Genomic DNA, 22,107 nt, shown 5'->3' on the forward strand with positions numbered 1-22,107 from the left:
GAATGTTTATTACACGTGTCCTCATAGCAGCACCAAACTGTCCCTCCCGGAGCACCAGGACTTAGGGGACCATGCCACACTGAGGGGTACATTCACTGATATGGGAGTTGTAATGAAGATGAGATGTTTCCCATGTCAGAATCGACATTTATTTAGCACCTGAGAAGATAATGGATTAGATAGAATCTGATTGGTTGAATGGGAAACATCCCATCTTCAATAGAACTCCCATCTTAGTAAATGTACCCCTGAATATCCCTTTTTGCTCAAAATGTGTATCTTATTTGCACACGCAAAACAGCTGGAAGTGGCAAAACTGATGTGTGACATTCGTGCATCTCTGTGTAACAGTGTCTGACTGTATACACAGAGCTACGATGCAGCGCCGAGTTCTGTTGTGCTCCACCTGCAACTTCATTCAAACTAATTCCTGTGCGGTTAAAGTTGCAGCACAGCATCTGCAGAACACTGTGAGCAGCATTTCAGTGCACCTGCAATGCTTAGGAGATGCAAAATGTAAAAGATGAAGACGGCACACTGTATCTCTCGGGTTAGATGCGCCAGGTGTGTTATACACCATAGGCTGTACTGAGGCTAGGTATATGAGAACACATCTGGATATTGCAACAAAGAAGTTTGGATTAAAGGATCGACAGTGTATAAGCCGACAGTCAGTAGGTCACGAACCATTGACGTGTACTAGTTCCACATTGAAAAAAGCTCAACATGCCAAAGGGCGCATGGGTACTAGGTGGACAATGGCAAAAGGTCGACACAAGAAAACGGACGATATAGAAAAGTCTCACTTTTTTGTGTCAGTGTTGACATCTGACGTGGACCCCCCAATTAGTGTAGTGAGTACCCTCCCATACTTCACAGCGCTACCGCTGCATTCCACACACCTTTCCCAATCAAAGTCCATGTGGATGTTAAAGTATGATAAGTCTAAAAAAAAATCACAAAAAGATCATGTTGACCTTTTCATGTGTCGACTATTGTCACATCAACATTGTGCTTGCAACGACCTTTTGTCAATGTCAACTTACAGCATGTTGGCTTAGTGCATTCCAACCTTTTGTCCATGTCAACCTACAGTAGATGCTTTCTTGTATTACATGGTAAAATATTAGAGAGAGGTTTACAGGACAGCACAAAGCCCTCCACAACAAAGCAATGGTAAAATTAACTGAAATTAGTACAGAAAATGTTTTCCTGATTCTGTATAGATCCATGTTATATACAGATCCATGTTATATTGTAGCTTTAAAGTGCATTCTGAAACATACACTTCCATCAATATTTCCATTATTGAGCTCATTAACATTGCTGCTTCTTCATCGTTTAGTGTACTGTGGCATTACTCTTTTACGTTTACTTACTTTTGTCCTATACAAACACATATTATATATCTCTTACCTGCATGTTTTCTCTCAAGTCTGTGGCTTCTCTTATATACTGTAAAGCATTTTTGAAGACTTCATCAATAGACTTTATAAGTAATGTTCTCATTGATGCATAATCCCTTGATTTCTTGGCTTTCCTAACGGAGAGACCTCGTTTATGAGGCTTCCCTCCACCTCTGCGGTTTGTAATTGCTACATGGACAAATAACGATGTATGAGCCAAAACATCTCCAGTTAATGACTGTAGAGGAACATGTCTGTAGCCAGGCTGCAGACATTCAAATGGAATAGTGTACTGTCCTATAAACTCATCTCCAATATAGTCATCATCGAGCACCACAAACCGCACCATTGTCAACTCTGGCAGATTTATTTGAAATTCAAAGCTTTCATCAAAAATGGGATTGTCTCCATTCTGATGCACTGTTTTTGTCCTCTGTTCAGCACAGTCAGCAGGTATTCCATGGATTTCAACATACACATAAGGATCTACAACATCTCCCTTGGCTCCAGACCCCTTAGGCTTTGGAAAATTCTGCCCACTGATAATCTTAATGTGGAGGAGCTGAGGAGAAACTCCAGGCACAGAATCCTTTGTGTTTGCACTAAAAAAAGAGATCTCCTCTCGCATGATGGCTGGTCTCAGAACATATCCACAGTTTCCATTTTGACGGAACCAGCCAATGTTCAGATCCATCATCAGCCCGGGAGTTTGGAAATTCATTGCGACTATTTGGCATCCGCATTTCCAAAAATCTTGAGGATTCATGTTGCTTGAGTCTATTCTCATTGGACTTGGGAAAATCCGAGATAGGAACTTTTTGTTGTAGTTGACAAAATCTCCAGGATTTTCATTTGCATATTTACCAGCTGCCACTTCATTGAAGGAGCAAACTTCCCAATATTTTTGATTCTGGAAAGATGACTGGAAATCAGTGAACTGAACGGATTTGCAAATGCTGACAAGATCTGAAAGCTCTTTACAAAGCTGAATGCGCTTCACAGGGGCACTGTTTTGTTGCTCTTCACCTTTGTCTATCCTTTGAGACATCTCAACACCTTCGTCTTCGTCTGTAACATCACCTTCAAATCCTGAGCAGTCGGGAGCAAGTTTTTTGCCCTTTATTATTATTTTGCCCTTTAAAGACTCAGGTGATGGAAGATACGATTCCTCTGTGTTTGGAGGGATGGTGTAAAGTTTATCTCCAAAAATCTTCTTCATGTGCTGAACCATACCCTTCTGCTGCTTAACAGAGCAATGGTTTTCTAAACAGAGAATTAAAGGGAACTCCGATGCATGGAAGACATATTTGTTAATTATGTCTATCACACTACGAAAGACTATTTGTGTGGTCATCGTGTGCCCAGTATAAATTACAGGCTCATTGTCTGGACCATCCCAAACATCCAGTTCAACACTCCGGCACCCCATTTTCAGAGCACGTATATAGCCTGTAATATCGGATGGACCCCTAAACTGATCTTCTATTAAGTAAGTATTATGGGAGGCATTTATATAGTAGTGGGACAAAGGTTGCGTCATATCCTGGCAGACCCTTTTGTGTTCTGGATCAAAAATACTACAATCTGGAGACATAAGATAATTTGTAAAGCCATCCAAAGAAAGACAACCTTTCTCCTGACCTTTGGATGGTTCATATTTCCTAATAATATCAAGACTAATCTCCTCTGTCAACTGTGCTACACCTTGCTCTGCTTCCAAAAACATCATGAGGTCCTTGGTATCCAAATACTCTTTATTGCTCGAAAACTGAACCAGCAAAAAGTAAATCTCTGGCCTAGTGCAAAGTTCGTGGAAAACTTCAATAAACTCATCTTGCGTCACTTCAGTGTTACTTTTTTCCTTTGATTTCTGTAATTCTTTGAATTTTAACTCGATTTTGCTGTTCTTAAGACCTGGATTTATACTTCTTATAAACTGCACAGCTTTACATAGAGGTAACTGCCCCACGTTCTCCTCGTCTACTTCCCTGAACATTTGTGAAAGCCATGACATCCGCATGTTATCTTGAAAACTCTCAAGCATGTCGAGTGTATGCTTCCCGTATGAAATTAAATATCGTAAACCCGTAACCCATATATTGGCAATGTCAGCAGAGTTTGCAACAAGATCTAAAGATTCATAATTATCTCCATATATCATGGAGAACGCACAGTCTTCTGAAATCTGGTCATAAATCCCATTGGTACGGAAAATATCAGTATTCTTTCCAGTTCTCACTTCTTTTACGGACCGAATGTCAATCTTTGCTTTTTCAGAATCTTTCTTTGAAGGCTCCCACCGTAAAGACTGCATATCGGCGTCTAAAAGGAAATATCGGTGGTAGATTCTGGAGTTGGATCTGACTTTTTTCAATTCAGACCCTTCGACCATTGCGTTAATGCAATCACTTGCGCTGCTGATCTTCTTCTCTGCTGGCATGCTGCTAAATGATACAGTCTTCTTACGTTCTCGCTTCTGCTTGGTGCCATCCTATAAATGAAAGATACAAATAATGTTACTATAATTTCAGATCCCATAATTCACCTACATTACATTATAACTATTACAATTTTAATTTGAATTAGTTATGAGACACAGTGTTTCTTTAGCAACATACTAATAGCAATATAAATTTTTCATAAATCTAAATGATAACATTTCATAAGACACTTAGGGGGTCATTCAGGTTGACTCGCAACCCTGCGCAGGGTTGCGAGTCAACCTGAATGGCCCCCCGCATGCAAAATCTCCTTGCATGCATGTGAATGGATGTTTAGTATTGCACTTGGGGGTGAAATTATTTGACGGTCACTGACCATCAAATGACTTTGCAAGTGCTCACAGATCTAAGTCACCCTCTGTTGTCCTTTGTTCTGCGGCGCCCTTGTACGGGACATCAGCTGCCCCCCTCTGCACACCCGCGTCATGGCCGCATTAGCATGGGAATGCCCAGCATTTTCATGGGGTTGCCGATGAAACGCTGGCCGTTCCCATTAAACGCTACCCAAATAGTTCACCGCACCTGCTGGCAAATGGAGCATGCAAATGTACATACATGTGTATGCGCATGCACAGTCAAAAAAGATCGCTCACCCGTGCAAACATGCAGGGGAAGGAATGAACTAGAATGAGGGCCTTAATGCAATGATGTCAAAACAATATTACTATAATGAGACAAGTGGGCAAAGTAGCCCCTTCATTGTAGTGAGGCACCACGGACACCTCTGTGCATTATGACTAGACCGTTTCTAGCTGAGAAGCACTAGCATTCATTCCTAATATAATTCTATTCATTTAGATGAACACACTGGGCAAACAATATGCGATGGTCACTTGAGATGTAACTCTAGAGTTTTGCTTGTAAGGGAATCTGATACTGTGCGTACAGATAATACAAGTGTTCCTTCCAATCCTCACTAATTATCAGGCCTAATGATCAGAGAGAATAGAGATGTAAGTATGCACACCAGACCGTACACACTGTAAAATGAGCACAGGACCGTTACCACTTTTATCTACTCTTACAAACCTGCTTGAATATCCAGTCACGCACCACTTTACTTGCAATAAATGGAGACTGTAACGCAAACACATTGCACAATACTCTTGCCTATCATAAAATTCTCAGCTGATCAGAGAATGTTATGATAGGCAAGAGAATTGTGCAATGTGTACGCATTACAGTCTATGCCAGATAATTGTACAGATTTTACCTCGAGATCAAAGTCACTATTATTTGCATCAATAGTTGAGCCACCCCCAACCCTGGGGGTTGGAGACACAAGAAGAAACAACTATTAGTAATATTGATAGAATCTGCATTGTTCAGATCAATGTCTGGGGAAGATTGTACATGTAAGGTTGGGTACACACCTGGCCGACAGATTGGCCATCCAGGCTGATTCCGCAACCAATGCAACGAATGGGAAGGTGTATGCACAAACAATCTTGTGCACACACACTTACCAATCCTCCACTTGATTTGTCTGGCAGCAAAGTCATTTTAATGTACCCACCCACTTTGTTTCATCATATTAAATGGCTGCTGTTCTATACCTATTGTCCATCAGTAGTTTGGCCGTAGACAGAGCCAGATGTACCATTATATTTTTAACACATATTGGTGCCAACTGCGCTGAATGGCTGACACATTATATTTGTGAACAACGTTGTATATGTTTACACGCCCACCGATGTACTCAGGATAATGTACATCATCTACATAAGGAACCATATATTGCAAAGTGTGTACCCAGCATAAGGTGGGCTCTTTTCTCAAAACATTTGGTTATGTCAAAATATATTCATTTTGGAGTGATATTTATACTGCTCTCAAGAAACCTGTGCAGTCTTGAAACATGGAATCCCAAAAGCTTCTGGGGATGGGATAGGATTGGTTAATAGAACACTAGGGACAACATGATGTTTTATAATGCCGACACAGTAAATCCTTTTACTGTGCCGGCATTATAATTGAAAACATAATGACATAGCCTCACATTTACAAATCATAATGCTAATATTATATGTATTTATGTAACATTGTCATTAAGAGTTCAGCATTGTGGCAGTCAACAGAATATTTATTGACCATTTAACTAGATCCAATTGAAAAAGCTTCCAACATTTAAATGGCTACTCTCTGCATTCGTCTGAAACGGTGTTGTTTGCACTGGGCGTGACGTTGGTAGTTTTGTTGTTGTTGTGTTTTTTAAAAGAGAAAAATAACCAACAGAAGCAGACAAACATTAACCAGTTGTAATAAAGCATGGTGTATATAAAGATGGTCTACAGTTTTCTTCTTCACAGTGTTATAGCTTCAATTAAATATGTTTGGGCTCGAATACGAATCTGGCTACAGACATTAAGTGACTCTCTGTCACACTAAAACATTACATGTTATATTTTAGGATACTTTGAAAAAGTACTTGGTGGGCAGCAGCTGTCGGAATAGGCTGGAGCCAGGAGATTTAGCATTAACACTCTGTACTATGACCCTGCTCCAGGAGTTACTTTACTGCCGAATTTAGTGCCAAGAAAAAAAGAAGAACAGGACAAGGACAGCAACCACCCCTCCTTCCACCAACACATACACACAAACTGGCCTACTTGGCACATATCAGCACCAACTATGTTGGCGATACAGTGACTGATTTGTTAACATTGCCAATCCCCATGGCAAAACGCACACACAAAGACTATCAGAGCTCTACAGATGTGTCCTCATACACCTGTTGCTAAATTGCGCAGAGGATTTAGCAATAAGCCACATCTGCCACACAATTATTAACCAAAATGCCTTTTAATTGCATCACGAAATGCTCCAAAACTACAAAATAAATGGGATACATACAATATCCTGGCTGTGGGGATGCCAGCGGTCAAAACAGACCGACCCGGCATCCCAATACAACAAATCCCAACAGAGGCTCCATAAGTGAACTATCCATTTTCCCCTACCTCCTAACCCTAACCCCTGTACCCTGCCGCCTAACCCTAACCAACCCTTTTTAAGTGCTTAACCCCCACCCGCATAACCCAAGTTCCCCCCTAGTGCCTAAACCTAACCCCCCCATCCTTGGCCTGACCAAACCCACCCTGGAATACTTACATTTGGGATAGGGGTTGACAGGAATCTGGCATTGTTATCCTTATCCATGTTGAAGTTCTGATGCTGGGGTTCTGACGGTGTAACCGTGTTCTATCTAGTAACCCCTGTTCCCCAAGAGCAGTTAACTGTTAAGTGCAATTAAGGATCAAAATTCTATTGCACCAAGCATTGTGCTTAATCTGCAACTGTATACCAAGTCCTCTATGACTAAAATGTCAGCCCAAAGTACCTAGAACACTACGGGGCATAGCTAATTAACTGCAGGGTAGAACTAATTACAGGGCAATTCAACTAGTGGGGATTGACTCGCACATGAATTCCCATGGGTATACAATTTTAGCTGCAAGGAAAAGGCAATTTAATTTATTAACTTTTCCCCGCACCGCACGATGCTAACTACCCAACAACTAGGCACCAGTTCAACATTGCGGTCAGTTGAATATGCCGATATATGTGACTTTGTACATGCTTTGAAACAAATAAGACACTAAATTCAGGAAAAAGAAGAAACCCAGGAATCAGTGGCACAATGGCAGGTATTCAATGCTGTGGGCGAGCCGTGACAGCGATCAGAGCTTCCTGCTCGCTGTCACCACTCACCCAGTCAGTATTCAACGCACCCCCCCCCCCCCCTCATACGCCAATTCCCCCTCGCTCCATTTTTTGAGCGAGGGGGAATCAGCATATGCGGCTCCAGAACCAGCGAGACTTGCGGCTAAATACAGCGAGTTTTCTGCATTAGCCGCGGGTCTCGCTGTTTTGGGGAATTCTCTCCGTCCTGTGACGGCGAGGATTTCCCCAGAACATTGAATAGAGCGAGCAGGCGGCGCTGGGGTTAAACAGCGAGGATCGCTGGTTTTCTGCAATCCTCGCTGTTTAACCCCCTCACCGGCCACATTGAATACCTGCCAATGTCTAACTACTTGCCAAACAAATCTAATAAGCTTCTATGAGGAAGTTAGCAACAATCTAGACAGTGGAAATGCTGTAGACGTGGTCTTCCTGGATTTTGCTAAAGCTTTTGACACTGTATCACACAAGAGGCTAATAAATAATTTGGAGGAACTGGGCCTTGTGGTAAAAAATTGTAGAAGGGTAGGAAATTGGCTGCGGAATAGAGAACAGAGAGTGGTTGTAAATGGTGCAATTTTTATATGATACCTGTAGAGTGCCACAGGTTTCAGTGCTAGGGCCTCTTTTATATACCATATTCATTAATGATATTAATGATATTGGGATGGGTATACTCAGTAATGTCTCAATCTCTGCTGATGACACAAAACTGAGCAGGGTAATTAGAACAGACATGGATGTATCTACACTTCAGAGTGATCTAAGAAAACTTGATGATTGGGCAAAAAAGGAGAAAATGAGGTTCAATGTGGATAAGTGCAAGGTTCTGCATCTAGGGACACATAACCAGTGTGCTAGTAATAACCTAAATGGAGTATCATTGGGTAAATCAGAATTGGAAAAGGATCTAGCAGTTCAAATAGACAACAAACTGGGATGTAGTGCTCAGTGTCACGTAGCTACTAAAAATGGCTAAAAGGATACCAGCCTGTATAAAAAGAGATATGGTGTCTAGGGGCGCAACGGTAATTATGCCGCTTTATAAAGCATTGGTCAGACCGCATCTAGAATTCTGGTCCCCTTGCTACAAAAAATTACATCATGGAACTGGAAAAAGTCCAAAGAAGAGCACCAAAGCTAATAATAGTGTTGGAGAACTTGATTCATGATGACAGATTGGACAATTTGGGATTGTTTACGCTAGATAAGAGACGTTTAAGGGGAGACATGCTTAACATGTATAAATATATCAGGGGCCAATATAATGAACTGTCAGGCACCCTCTTTGCTTTGAGGAAGGATCCTAGGACATGTGGGCATGAGTTTAGACTAGAGGAAATAAGATTTAATACCCTTAAAATAACTTTTTTACGGTCAGGGCAGTGAAATTGTGGAACTCTCTTCCTGCAGAAGTGGTGTAGGCAGAGACAAAAAATTATTTTAAAATAAGGTTGGACAATCATCTATTGGGCAAAAACATCACAGGGGTACAAATAACAATTAAAATCTGTATATAATTCAATCAGATTTCAGTTTTATAAGGGATGAAGCCAATAGATCATGCACTTTAATAACAAAGGTTGAACTTGATGGACGCAAGTCTTTATTCAGCCTTAACTACTATGTAACTACCAATGAAGCACAATTCATCCAGCATGGATCTGGCGGCCGGATTGCCAACAGTCAGTCCCTGCCGCGCTCGTCCCCTTACAATGGAGCTCCTCACCGCCGGTCCCCGACGCTGGTCTCCACTCCCGCCCCCTAACCCTGCCCGTCTCCATGAAGTGGAGATGGACAGGGTTCGCGCCCTCCACCGCCCGGAACCTGGGACACATGTGCACGTGGGACGCTTGCGCAACCCAGTCAGATGGAGCGCCATCTCGCCAAGGGGCATTCTGGCGAGCCCCGGCGCTGGCTGTGAGGCACTCCATCTGTATATTACTTATGGAGCAAAAAGGATAGGTGTATGTTGACACATCTATAAAAGTCACAAAGTATTTTTTTCATCTATTACATTTCTGTAATATAACCCCCCCCCCCCCCTTCTTTCCTCCCTAATTAGCAATATATGTTGCATCAGAATTACTAATACCTCTTTAGTTTTAACTTAGTAACTTAGACCAGGTTTGACCATCACGCACGGCAGTGCTGATGAAGCCATAGGCACAGGGAAACCGCAGTACAGTTTACTTTACATCCCAAACCATAATACAGCTATCTTAAAATAAAGAATTCATCCTAATAATTATGACTATTTTTACCCAATCTATTTTATATTACGTTTGTTACACCTATCCTGTTATACCATAATCAAGATGAACTTAAGGATGAGCATACAAATAAAAATCATTACAATAAACCCACCCTGCAATATACCAAACAGGAAGTTAAGAGACTGATAGTACCAGGGCTATTTTTCAGCAGGCTCCAGCAGGAACTGAGGCCCTTATTCTAGTTCACTCTTTCTGACAAAATATTTCTTAGATGGACAAAACCATGTGCAGGTGAGGCAGGTGTAAAACCCCACCCAAATCTAATTATCTCTGCACAAGTAACACCTGCCTCACCTGCAGTGCACATGGTTTTGTCCATCTAAGAAATATTTTGTCAGAAAGAGTGAACTAGAATAAGGGCCTCAGTTCCTGCTGGAGCCTGCTGAAAAATAGCCCTGATTATCAAAGTATTTTAACCAACTCTCCAAAAACATACTTAAACCTAAAACATTTGTTTTGAATATAATCAGACAAAAGAAAAACACACAGTGACGTCATTTTCAGTGTCAGAAAACTAAGGACAATCAGATTAATGGAAAGTGAGTTAAAGGGAAGACAGAACCCACACAAATCCCATTCATTCACAAAACAAAGTGCACTATCTGGAAATAGCAGAGGCTAGTCACAAGGAGGACCCCAGATACCCTGTGCCCAACAGGCATCCTGTGACAGGGATAAGGCCACAGAGTCCTACTTGCCAACTTTTTGAAATAGCATCTCAGGGAGATTGTGAACATGACAGCTAGAAGAGTGCGTACTGAGAACATCGGAGTCATAAAATGACTTACATGCAAATGTAGATGTGCCCCAAAGCAGTCAGTAAGATCTACTGTACTTGTTGAACAAAATACACTGATATGGGTCAGGGCTTGTTCGTATATTGGGTATTATACATAGTTTTTAAATAAGTGGCCAAAAGAAACCTTATTTTATTTGCATGTAGCCATAGGGATCATTGTGTTGTACAACCAATGCAGGAAATGCCATTGATGATTCCGTTTGGATATATAAAAGACTGTAAGCGGCATATCTACATTATTACCAGTTATTTATATAGCGCACAAGTGTTCTGACATTAATGAATGCATATTGGTGCTAGACAAGGGCTGGCCAAATCGGTCTTTGAGATCGGTCAACGTTTACCAAATCCCCTAGCTGGTGCATAGTTGTAGTCATTACTAACTGTCACATTTTCAAACATGCTGCATTCAATCGTACTATAGACCCACAGGTTGGCTGAAAAACATGAACTGTTGGTAGATCTTGAGGACAGGTTTGGACAGCCCTTTTATATAGCTATGCTACATGCTAGATATAAAGGATAGGTATATCTGAAGATGCGAGTAACTCAAAATACAAACCTGAAACCGGTAGTGTGCAAACATAGCAGGCTGTAAATGTTCACTGTACATGTTTTACAATTGTTTCAAAAAAGCTCGTCATGTTTCAAATTGCAAATATACTCTGCAATAGCTATTCCAATATTTACAGTAACATTCTTTGTAAAAGCCAGATGGCAAGATTCTCACATTCTGATGTTGTAGAATGTAACACACGCTTAATACAATGTGTTGTGCTGGTCTTAATAGGGCACTGCCTGTTTTAGGTATACAATATACAAAACTCATTCTTATGACGTCCTCTCCTAATTTCACATATTTAAGGAAAATCAGAACTCTTAACCACCAAGTCTGCTTTATTGATAAATCCCCCATGTAACCTTTTGTACGGCGGTTCTACGCATGTGAAGACAGAATGCTTGAGTGGTAGAACAACAGCTTAGCATCTGGACTGCATTTGTACAGTAATTCTCTGGTTAACCCCTTTATGGCAGGGAAAACTAAGGTACCAAAAATAACGCAGCAGAAATTTTGATCCTACTAGAGATTCACTGAAACGACTACTTTTATTTAAATAAAGCAGATTAGAACTCTAGCACCCCTTTCCTAAACAAAAATGTATTTCTAACAAACAATTTGATGGCATATTACCTAAACGAGGTGCGTGCTGGTTGCTAGGTCCATGGATTTATGAGAATACCAGTTACCCATTAAAACTGCAAGCCTTATTAGCCATGGGAGTTCATATCATTCATAATTTAAAGATGGGTCAGAAGATACAGTAGGTGTGAGCAAAAGATCTAATAAGAAGTTCTGTACTTATGGCTACATGTGTGTTTTCATAGCCACAGTCACTCCCGCCCTCCACTAATTAACTCTGCCCCAGATTTAAGCAGTGGTTACTACAGTGGAATTTCCAGTAGGATCACTGGTAAGGGAGAGCGAAGTAGTATAAGTGTTCTTTACCTTACTATTGATGCACCATTGCAGAGTAATTTGGAATGCATTGCCGTGATCATACATGTACATTGGGAGATCTATCATGCCATGGTACTAGTGGGCATAGCCAAGCATGCGGGCGCTTGTCCAGACCCACTATATATATATATATTTTTTTTATACGATGTACCGCCTGCTTAAGTAGTGATGTCTCGAAGTAATGGCTGTGACTTCTTAGCCCAAGTTCCTGGACAGACCTACGCGTGAGTACCTTGTACCCTATACCACCCCTCTTGGCACCTTGGTGATCATCATCCAGCTTTTGTCATTGAAGAACTATAGACAGGTGGCATTTTCATTAAAGAACTTATTTTCTAAATATCTGCAAACATTTACTAGTATTTTGTAAACCACCTATCATAGAAGCATATGTTTATTATTCTTTTCTGGTAAATAAGGGGTGAATAGGTACAGCGCAAATAGACTAGAAAACAATGTTTTTCCCTTCACTGGTTTTACGGTCCCATCCTGGCAGTATAAAGAATTGAAAAAGAACGTAGAAAGCGCAGTTTGAATAGGTAATGGAGTACCAGTTTGCTGGATTTAAATCCTGATAATCTGCCAAATCTCGTGGTCTTTATTTAACCTCTGTCTTTTAAGAGGTGCAGGGTACAGAGTGAGGTATTGTCCAATAATTAAGGAGATGAATCTGAAATGGAAGCAAAGCAAGCAATTTGTTCCAGACAGAGGAAGAAGAGGAAACAGAATCCACTAAAAAAATCACAAGGGTAATTTAGGGAAAGTCTACTGCTCAACAAGCACCTCTGAGTCCTCTATTATATTCACCTAGGGGACGCCTTATATTTAAGAGCAGGGCTGGGCAACACCGGCTCTCCAGATGTTAGTGAACTACATATCCCAGGATGCTTTGCATTAGTTTTGCTATGTGGCCATGCTGAAACTGATGCAACGCATGCTGGGATGTGTAGTTCATCATCATCTGGAGGGCCGGTGTTGCCCAGCCCTGTTTAAGAGTTAGCTTCTTTACCTTCAGTACTACTAGGATTTGTTTTAAAACGGATTCACTGTTAAATCTCAGCAAAGAATGTATGACTATATAGAACTTTTACCAGATGTTATTTTGCTGGATTCTATTATTATCATTGCATGATTACTGGCAATTTCAAAGCCTTACCACAAGCAATCTGTCACAAAGGGCATAGGGAAATCCAATACATGGCATGACAGCAGAAAGGGCCTCAAATGCTATACAGACGCTCGCAAATGGCCTCTACTATAGATCTAAGAACTATAATGATTTTATATCAAAAGCCTACTGGTAACATGATCAAGCTTGATGTATACATACTTATGCATATTAAAGATATAAAGCTAGACCAAACACTGTAAGACTATCCATTGCCATTAAGCATTTTCAGAAGAATTTAATAAGTGTGATTTGTGATCAGGTCCTGCTTTCCTATACTGCAGAGGACAATGGACCGGCATTATAGATGGATGGACGGAGAGACAGACAACAAGAACTCATTCCCCATTTTTGGGACATGGTCTGGTAAGATATCATACAGGTCATAAATATGAGAAACCGTGACATCACTAGTCGTAATTATATGCATCTACCAATCACAGCTCATTTACACAGAAGTCTGCAAAGCAAGAATGCTTAACTCATAATATATAATACTATTCCTGCTTAGAGAAGCATTTTAGTCCTAAAATGATTATATACTGTAGACAAGCAAGAGCCAGCATAGTGACCTGATCTTGTAGCTTACTATAGAAAGGTTATTTTATGTATACTATTCAGCTGAGTAATACACAACCTGTATATATTAACGTCAAATAGTGGCTTTACTTGCTCTTAAATGACGGTTTTGCATTCACCGGCATATTTTGCCAGAACACACTATGGAAGGTGTCCTATTAGCAGTAGTAACTTACCATTACTAATTACATCACCAGAGGCTATCCAATTAGCCCTGATTTGGCATGCTCCTCCCCCAATGCAGGCACTTATCAGGAAAAATGGTTTGGATTCTGGTGCCTCAGGCACCCAAAGCGTATGTCGCAATAATCATCTTTCCAAGCCTTGAAATGGCCTCTAAATCGCAATATCAGGCTGTTTTTCTCAGACAAAAATGTATTGAATCTAAGTATATATATTGAATCCTATATAATAGCCTAGTATCTGGGCTATTATATAGGATATATATATATATATATATATATATATATATATATATATATATATAATATATATATATATATATATACTCTGAGAGTCCCCCGTTAGCTGAGACCCAGAACAAATAGATATACAGAACAGGAACAGAGTGCGCTTAAAGGTGAAAGTACACAACTTTTTTACACAATATAAAAATTTTAATAAAAGCCCACAACACGGCTCATAAAAAATACAGTAATAGTATGATCATATATTGGAATCAATTTGACAAAATCTGTGATAATTCAGTACAACAGCAGGCCCAACGCGTTTCGTCAACCACGTGACTTCATCAGGGGCATTTGACGACTTGATTATCAAAGCTGCAGTTGCTCTTCTTGCAGTGTCTCAAATTGACTGAGCACAAATAATTAAAGTGGATAATGATATTACACCAACAGACAGAGCTCTTGTTAGTTTTTTGTGGTACACTTTTCAAAAATCCCACTCTATTACAGATGTCAGCAATACAATTCATTCAAGAATCCAATAAACCTGGATAACCGGAAGCATGCTACACTGTATCCAAACAGCCGAGTGTTGGTGCAGGTTGGTGGCGGACTTTGGAAAAAATTAGTCAAAACGTTTTGTAGCTCAAGAAACACCCCCCCCCCCCCCCTATGTATCTCCAAATGGGATACGGTCAATGGGTCTATAGCAACTAGGTCGAAATGGATCTAGGTCGACACAAGCATTAGGTCAACATACGTAATGTCGACAGTCAAAAGGTTGACATGGGGTTTTTCACAGTTTTTTGTGCCGACAGGCGATATTTCATGCCCTACCATCCACTAGGGAGTGGTGGGAGAATAAAATAGTGCCCTCGCGAGCGATGCACTTCAAACTGTGTCCATGTCGACAGTGTTGACATTCGGGTAAAAAAAAAACGTGAAAACCCCACGTCGACCTTTTGACTGTCGACATTGCCCATGTCGACCTAATGTCCTGTCGACCTACACCCATGTCGACCTTGAGCCATGTTCACCTAAACCCATGTTGACCTTGCTGCCTGTCGACCTAGTGGTGTCGACCTAGTTGCTGTAGACTGAACGATCCCAACCCCTCCAAATGCATATTACACAGAAAGGTTTATCAAGGACAACTTTGTACATGCATTATCCCCCTTTGTCCATATGTAACCCCTAGAGTAATGGGAGATCTACAAGGTTCCATTGCAGATAATACATAAGCACTTGATTACGTGATTACGTAACATGTATCTGGCATAATTCCAACAGGAGTAGTAAGTATAATTAGACACACTTTTTTTTTTTTTTTTTACACACAGCGTGTACACTATATTTTCTTCCTTACTTGGAATATTATTGGATACCTACAACTTATAATTACTCATTACATTTTGAAAAATATATCAATAAAGGGTTAAGGGGTAAGAAGCACCAGACTAACCCCTGCACACATTGAACCCCCGTACACACGTCTTACTTTTTTTCAAAGACCTTGCTCAGAAGGGCTCTTCTGATCTATATCAAATTTGTTAACAATGTGCATTCCCCCCCAACGGGTGCCTTCCCCCAATTTTGGCTTTGTAGCCAACCTGCATGCTTAGCGGGTCCTGTTGAAGTCATTTAACAATATCGTTCATTGTACAAGCACTATATCGTCCACCCGTGGCCACTGTCGATATCGTTAATGATATCAGCAGTGTCGCGGGTTCATCTAGTGTGTATGGAGTTTACTTTCTGTGGGAAACTGTGTGACAAGATCCTGATGTTCCAGGCCACACTTCTTGTAAACTTCTCTCTGCTTCCATGAGTCAATAAAGAATGAATTAGCCTTTGTTGTAGTATGGAAATAAATGTGGAGCAGGGTTTGTTAACAAAAGGCACAAGAATATACGCACCCTTTTGACAATGAGCCAGCTACATTAGACACATTGGTACAAACTAGGCTAGACTGAGACTACCAATAGAAATGATTTATAGCGCTTAGTGCAGGGGTCAGGGAACAGGGTTAAATGACCCCAAATGGAGTAAAAATGAATTCATGGAGGTAATGGATGGTCGCTCTGCTGAGACTGGGCATGCGTATGAATCTACAGGCTTGTCCGGCAGTGTCTCGGCAGCGCGACCATCCATTACCCCCAGGAATTTCATTTCCTTGCTTATGATGACCCGGGCCCACCTCCCGCATCTTTAGTAGAGTCAACTAGTTGCAGTCTGTACTGCCGCTGCGGCGCGGAGTTTCTTTGCCTGGTTATAGGCTCCTGTCAAGGTACTGTACACCCATCTCTAGTCTAAGGAAAAAACTGCACCGACTGTTACTATATCATCTTGAAATACTTACACTAATAGTTGCCTGGATGTCACACTATCAATAGCTACACCACACACAGCCTGGCAGCCATTGATGATGATGATTACCATGTATAGCTGTTTGTGGTAAAAATTTTGTACCACACACAGTCATACATGGTAATCATCATCATCATCAATGGTTGCTAGGATGTGTACCGTACTAGCAGTATATATCAGTTTCTGGGGGAGTGTAATACAATTATATGATTTCCTTCCTTTCAAATCAAGGGGGTAACGTCAGCATAGCTAAATATATTTTGGGGGGAAAGGTTACAAAGTTTCCTGACCCCTGGGTTTTGTGGAAACACTTTCAGCAGATACTTTTCATGTATTTCAAGACCAAAATGCAGTTGGCATAAATAAAATAGAATATATATATTTTTTTATATTATTGCTGTCTTTGGGTTGTATAATTCACTGTATATGCAAAGGATTTCAAATATAAAATACAATGGGAAAAATTTACTAAGATGTGTATTCTACTTCACATGTGCTGTTGCTATGGGCAACCAATCAGAACCGGTCTACTATCTTGTCCAAGGTTCTAAACAAATAAGTAGATTCTGATTGGTTGCCCACAGCAACATCACATGTGAAGTAGAATAAACATCTTAGTAAAATTCCCCCAATAGATTTTAGCACAAGAAAAGAAAGATGTTCTTAGTGTATAATTTTACAAATGCACAACTGCAGACACCTGCAATGTACAGACAGTAGAATGTACAGTATAACTGAGAAGTCTGCGTTCAGTCCCCAATTCTGCAACAGCAGATTACTATTATCATCAGTTACACAATCGCTTTTGTGTTACACTGGCGACAGCTATTATCTAGGAAAATGTGAAATTAGAGGGCTTTAAAAAGCAATCTCCAGTTGAAGCCAGTGAAGAGCTAACCCGGCACAGCTCTGTGTCCTTTGCCTGTGGAACTGAAAATCGAGCTCCACTAATGTGTTTCCTGTGGTTTGATGTTGAAATCGAAACACTTACATGGCAAACTGTAGTTTGCAGTACATTAAGAAAGTACGCTTCTTTAGCAACATCAGTGATTACTCAGGAAAAGGAAAATTGTTTTTTATTTACACTCCTTACCATACTACGCGATAAACATCAAAAATACAAATCAAGAAAGTGATTTTTAAAAATGCAGTCAAATTATCTTTAGAGTTATTCATATAGCAGCATTAAACTGGAAATAAGCCGGAGTTTGTACATACAGTAGGCTACTCCTTGCAGGAAACCATGACTGTATTGTGGTATTCATTGTTGATGCCAGTGTGTAATAATTTTCCATAGATGACATGTAACCAAGCTGCAGCCTAGAACAAGTGATGTTTAATTGATTATATATATATATATATATATATATATATATATATATATATATATACACACACACATATACAACATATATATATACTGTATATCGCATATCATCTCTATACACACATAATGCATGTGTACTTACCCCAACGGACTGCGAGGCCCATTTAACAAATACAAATACAGAGATATTCCATTAGCAGCAGAGCATTACAGCTTCTAATATGTTCCTCGGGTTCTATACTACTAGCCCTGATATCGGCATCCCTTAGTGCCAATACCAGCTTTTATCGGGTATTTTGCATAGCGTGAAGCATAATCCCCATAATAAGCCACTGGGACTTGCAATGTTTTCACCTGATTGTGGGTCCATTTTTGGCCAATAAAATAAAAATGAGAGCTAAATTGGATACCACCAACCTGAAATGCATAGAATATACATATTAATAAGAAGTGAAACTTGTCGCTGGGTGATATAGACTCTAGTCTGGGAATGAACGGAATGCACACTGGGGGTTATTCAAGTTCTTTCAGTCCTCCGTGTATTCGCACGGAGGACTGATGTTGTACGTCTGCACATGCGCAGGCGCGTTTCTGCGCATGTGCAGACATAAGGTGCGTGCACCCACGGTGAACTTTCAGCGTGCGTGGGGGAAAGGGGGGGGGGCGGAGAAGGGTGGAGAAGGGCAGGGGGCGCAGAGGTGCCCCATTTCCATATGGGAACGCCCAGCGTTCCATGGTGTTCCCATGAGAACGCTGGGCGTTCTCATGGTAATGAGGCGGTGACGTGGGAGCAGGGGGCGGGCAGCTGACATCACCGGATGTCAGCTGCCCGCCCATATCGGGTCAAAGTCACTTTTATATGTGCGTACTTTCCACATCTTTCAATGGTCACAATCAATGCCATTATTGTATGTGCAAATTAACCATTAAAAAGATAGGGGGGGAGATTCTCTAAGAATCCATCGAATATTTAATTATCGCATATGCTGTAACATATGTGATAATTAAGGCAAAGGAGAGCTCTTGCGTTAAGAGCTGTCCTTTGCGGTGAGAGTCGCCAGGTCCCAGCAGGTCCCGGCGGCTCTCCCCTCCCTCCCACACCCGGCGCTGCTGCGCCGGGCTCTCCTCCTCCCTGCACCCGGAAGAGGTTCAGTGCAGGGAGGAGGTCACAGGTCCAGGCAGCACTGCGCTGTGCTGCCCGGACACAGGTGAGAGGGGAGGGGGCGATGCGGGGCGGCGGGGGGGTCGGCGCGGGGCGGCGGAGGGTTGTGATAGAAGCCCATTGGCTTCTATGGGGCATCGCCAGATTTTTCTGGCGATGCCCCCCGCCGCGGTAACCCGGCGAGGGATGCTTACAGCATCCCAAAATGCGGTAAAAACCCAGATAACGGGGTTTTTACCGCATTTTTAGCTTAGAGAATCTCCCCCAGGGTGCGATAAAAAAATCGCATCCCATCACTTCGCATGGCAAACAATAATGGCATGCGATGCGATGGGATGCGATTTTTTATTGCACCCTATATTTGTCATGTATTCACTGACAGAGAGCAGTCAATACATTACATACACAATATGGCATGCGATGCGATTTCACTACGCTGAATAGCCCACTACGCAAATACGTAGTGGGCTACGTGCTAGGAAACAAGTACCCGAGACCAGAGATGCGTAGTGGGCGCCGTGATAGGAAACAAGTACCCGAGACCTAGCTCTTTCCCACAAACACTCATTGCTCAGGATAACAGTGTGGCACATTCAGATCACGAAGAACAATTCTGATAATCTGCTATAACTCAATGTAGGCGTAGTGTGCCGCAATCCAAAACGTTGCTGCCTGTATATGCAATACAGATGATTATTTTCAGTGCACAGTCCCTGTCCTTGATAATGTTTTTTTATTTTATTTTACACTGTCTGACACATGGAAGTGATGGACCAGTGCCAGAGATCTGAGCACCTCACTTTCTACTCCCAATAAACATCCATTAGTTTTAATGTCACACCATCTGTAGCATTACCCTTTACATTCTCATGCTCCTTATTGCTTAGTAACAGTTTATATATAGAGAAATAAAAAAATCACATATAGCCCTTTTTCGTGTGAAATGTTGGCAATCCGAATAGTTAATCACCGAGGGCGGGATGCTCTATTCTCCCCCGCAAGTGACCGCCACCCTCCACTGGCTACCGCAACGATACTAATTGCATATGCTCTAACATATGCGATTAGTACAGCAACGGGCAGCTCTTGTGATAAGAGCTGCCCGTTGTGAAGCAGCCGGCGGAGGGTGAGCTTGTCCCAAGTGACTCCCCCTCCCTCCCTTACCCGGCTGCTGCTGCGGGGTAGGCTCCACCTCCTCCTCCCTGCACGCGGAAGGGGATGTACAGTGCAGGGAAGAGGAGGTCATTGGTCCGGGCAGCACAGCACTGTGCTGCCCGGACACAGGTGAGGTGGGGGGGGGGGGGGGGTGTAGGCTGGGGGTTGGTGCGGGGCGGCACTAGGTCGCGTTAAGAAGCCCATAGCCTTCTATGGTATAACACCAGCTTTTGCTCGCCATAGCCCGTGCAGCGAAAACCCGCCATGCGGGTTTTCCTGCATATCAAAATGCGATAAAAACCCTAATTCCATCTTTTTTCTGCATTTTTGCGTTGGAGCATCCCCATAGGCGATTGCAGTGGTTTCACAATTTATTAAGCTGCAGTAAGATCAACTTCTTGCAATCTGCCAACAAAACATGGCACCTGCTCAAGGTGGCGTTATGCCTGTGATCAAGCAGTCCGAGGGGGAAATTTACTAAGAAGGGAGTCCTATTTCACATGGGATTTTGCTTTGGGCAACCAATCAGAAACAATCTATTATCTTCTAAAAGAGGCTAAATAAATAAGTAGATTCTGATTGGTTACCCAGAGCAACATCCCATGTGAAATATAACTCCCTTCTTAGTAAATTTCCCCCAGAGAGTCTCATCTCCCAGAAATGGCAAAATGTAAATGAAACCCTACCCCGGCTCCCGGCCGCCAGTGCACATAACATACAGGCTCTTATTCAGATTGCAGTACAAATTTGTTTGGAAAATGGGCAAAACCATGTGCACTGCAGGTGGGGCAGATGTAACATGTGCAGAGTGAGTTACATTTGTGTGGGGTGTGTTGAAACTGAAATCTAAATTGCAGTGTAAAAATAATGCAATAAATCTCTCTCTATACATGTTACATCTGCCCCAACTACCCCAACTGCAGTGCACACGGTTTTGCCCATTTTGAGAACAGATATGTACTGCGATAAGATCTGAAAAAGGGCCATAGTGTCACAATGCTCACTTTTAACTGGATTGTTACTATTCCAACAAAGGAGCATAGAAACCACATGCAGCATTGCATGTTGGATAAGTATTAAAGTGCTGCAGTGATAACACAGTTTGTAATAAATCAGCATAAAGCACATTAGGGCAGATGTATTAAACCTGGAGAAGAGATAAAATCGAAGATGATAACGCACTAGTCAATCAGCACCCAACTGTCAAGTTAAATGCTGGTTTTATTAAATTACAGTTAGGAGCTGATTGGCTGGTCCATACATCTGAGCGATGTATCTTATCGCTACAAAACCATGTTTATAAGTTAATGACGTTAGAAAGAGGGCACAGAATTAGGTACACCTTTGTTTGACCCATGGTGGCCAGGTTTGGGGTTCTCCACTAATCATAATGATTATGGCAGTCAGCACAATACACCTGCATTAATACCAAGTTAATAGAAATGAAGACATTAAAGAAGGAATTCTGAAGCCTTCATTCCCATGCCGTTCCCATGTATACAATGTCACCCATAAATAAGCAATGCATATACTGTATTGTTAATATTTAACCTTTCAAAACCCATTCAGTTCCTCTTTCCTGCCTGGGGTGTTGCGGTCTGCTTTGGTGCTTCTAGAACAGTCTGGTCTGTATTGAGATATTGTGATAGACAACACAGCAGACAGCGACACCGCAGGTAGGAAAGAGGAACTGCACAAAATGTGAAAGATGCAGGGTGTTCGTATGAACACTATGAAAGTGCCACTCTGGGTGCAGTACA

The 22,107-nt window shown here is 41.6% G+C and overlaps 1 protein-coding gene across 1 annotated transcript in view; it reads right to left on the reverse strand.

The window, feature by feature from the left end:
* Window positions 1-22,107, reverse strand: part of PLCL2 (phospholipase C like 2) — a 190,314-nt gene that overhangs the window by 85,695 nt on the left and 82,512 nt on the right. The window contains exon 3 of the mRNA XM_083188785.1: window positions 1,417-3,897. Within this exon, the coding sequence (XP_083044911.1) occupies window positions 1,417-3,897 (2,481 nt within the window). The remainder of the gene's footprint in view (window positions 1-1,416; window positions 3,898-22,107) is intronic.

This window comes from Crinia signifera, chromosome 5, assembly GCF_055691185.1.
Source record: "Crinia signifera chromosome 5, ASM5569118v1, whole genome shotgun sequence".
Classification (NCBI taxonomy): Eukaryota; Metazoa; Chordata; class Amphibia; order Anura; family Myobatrachidae; genus Crinia; species Crinia signifera.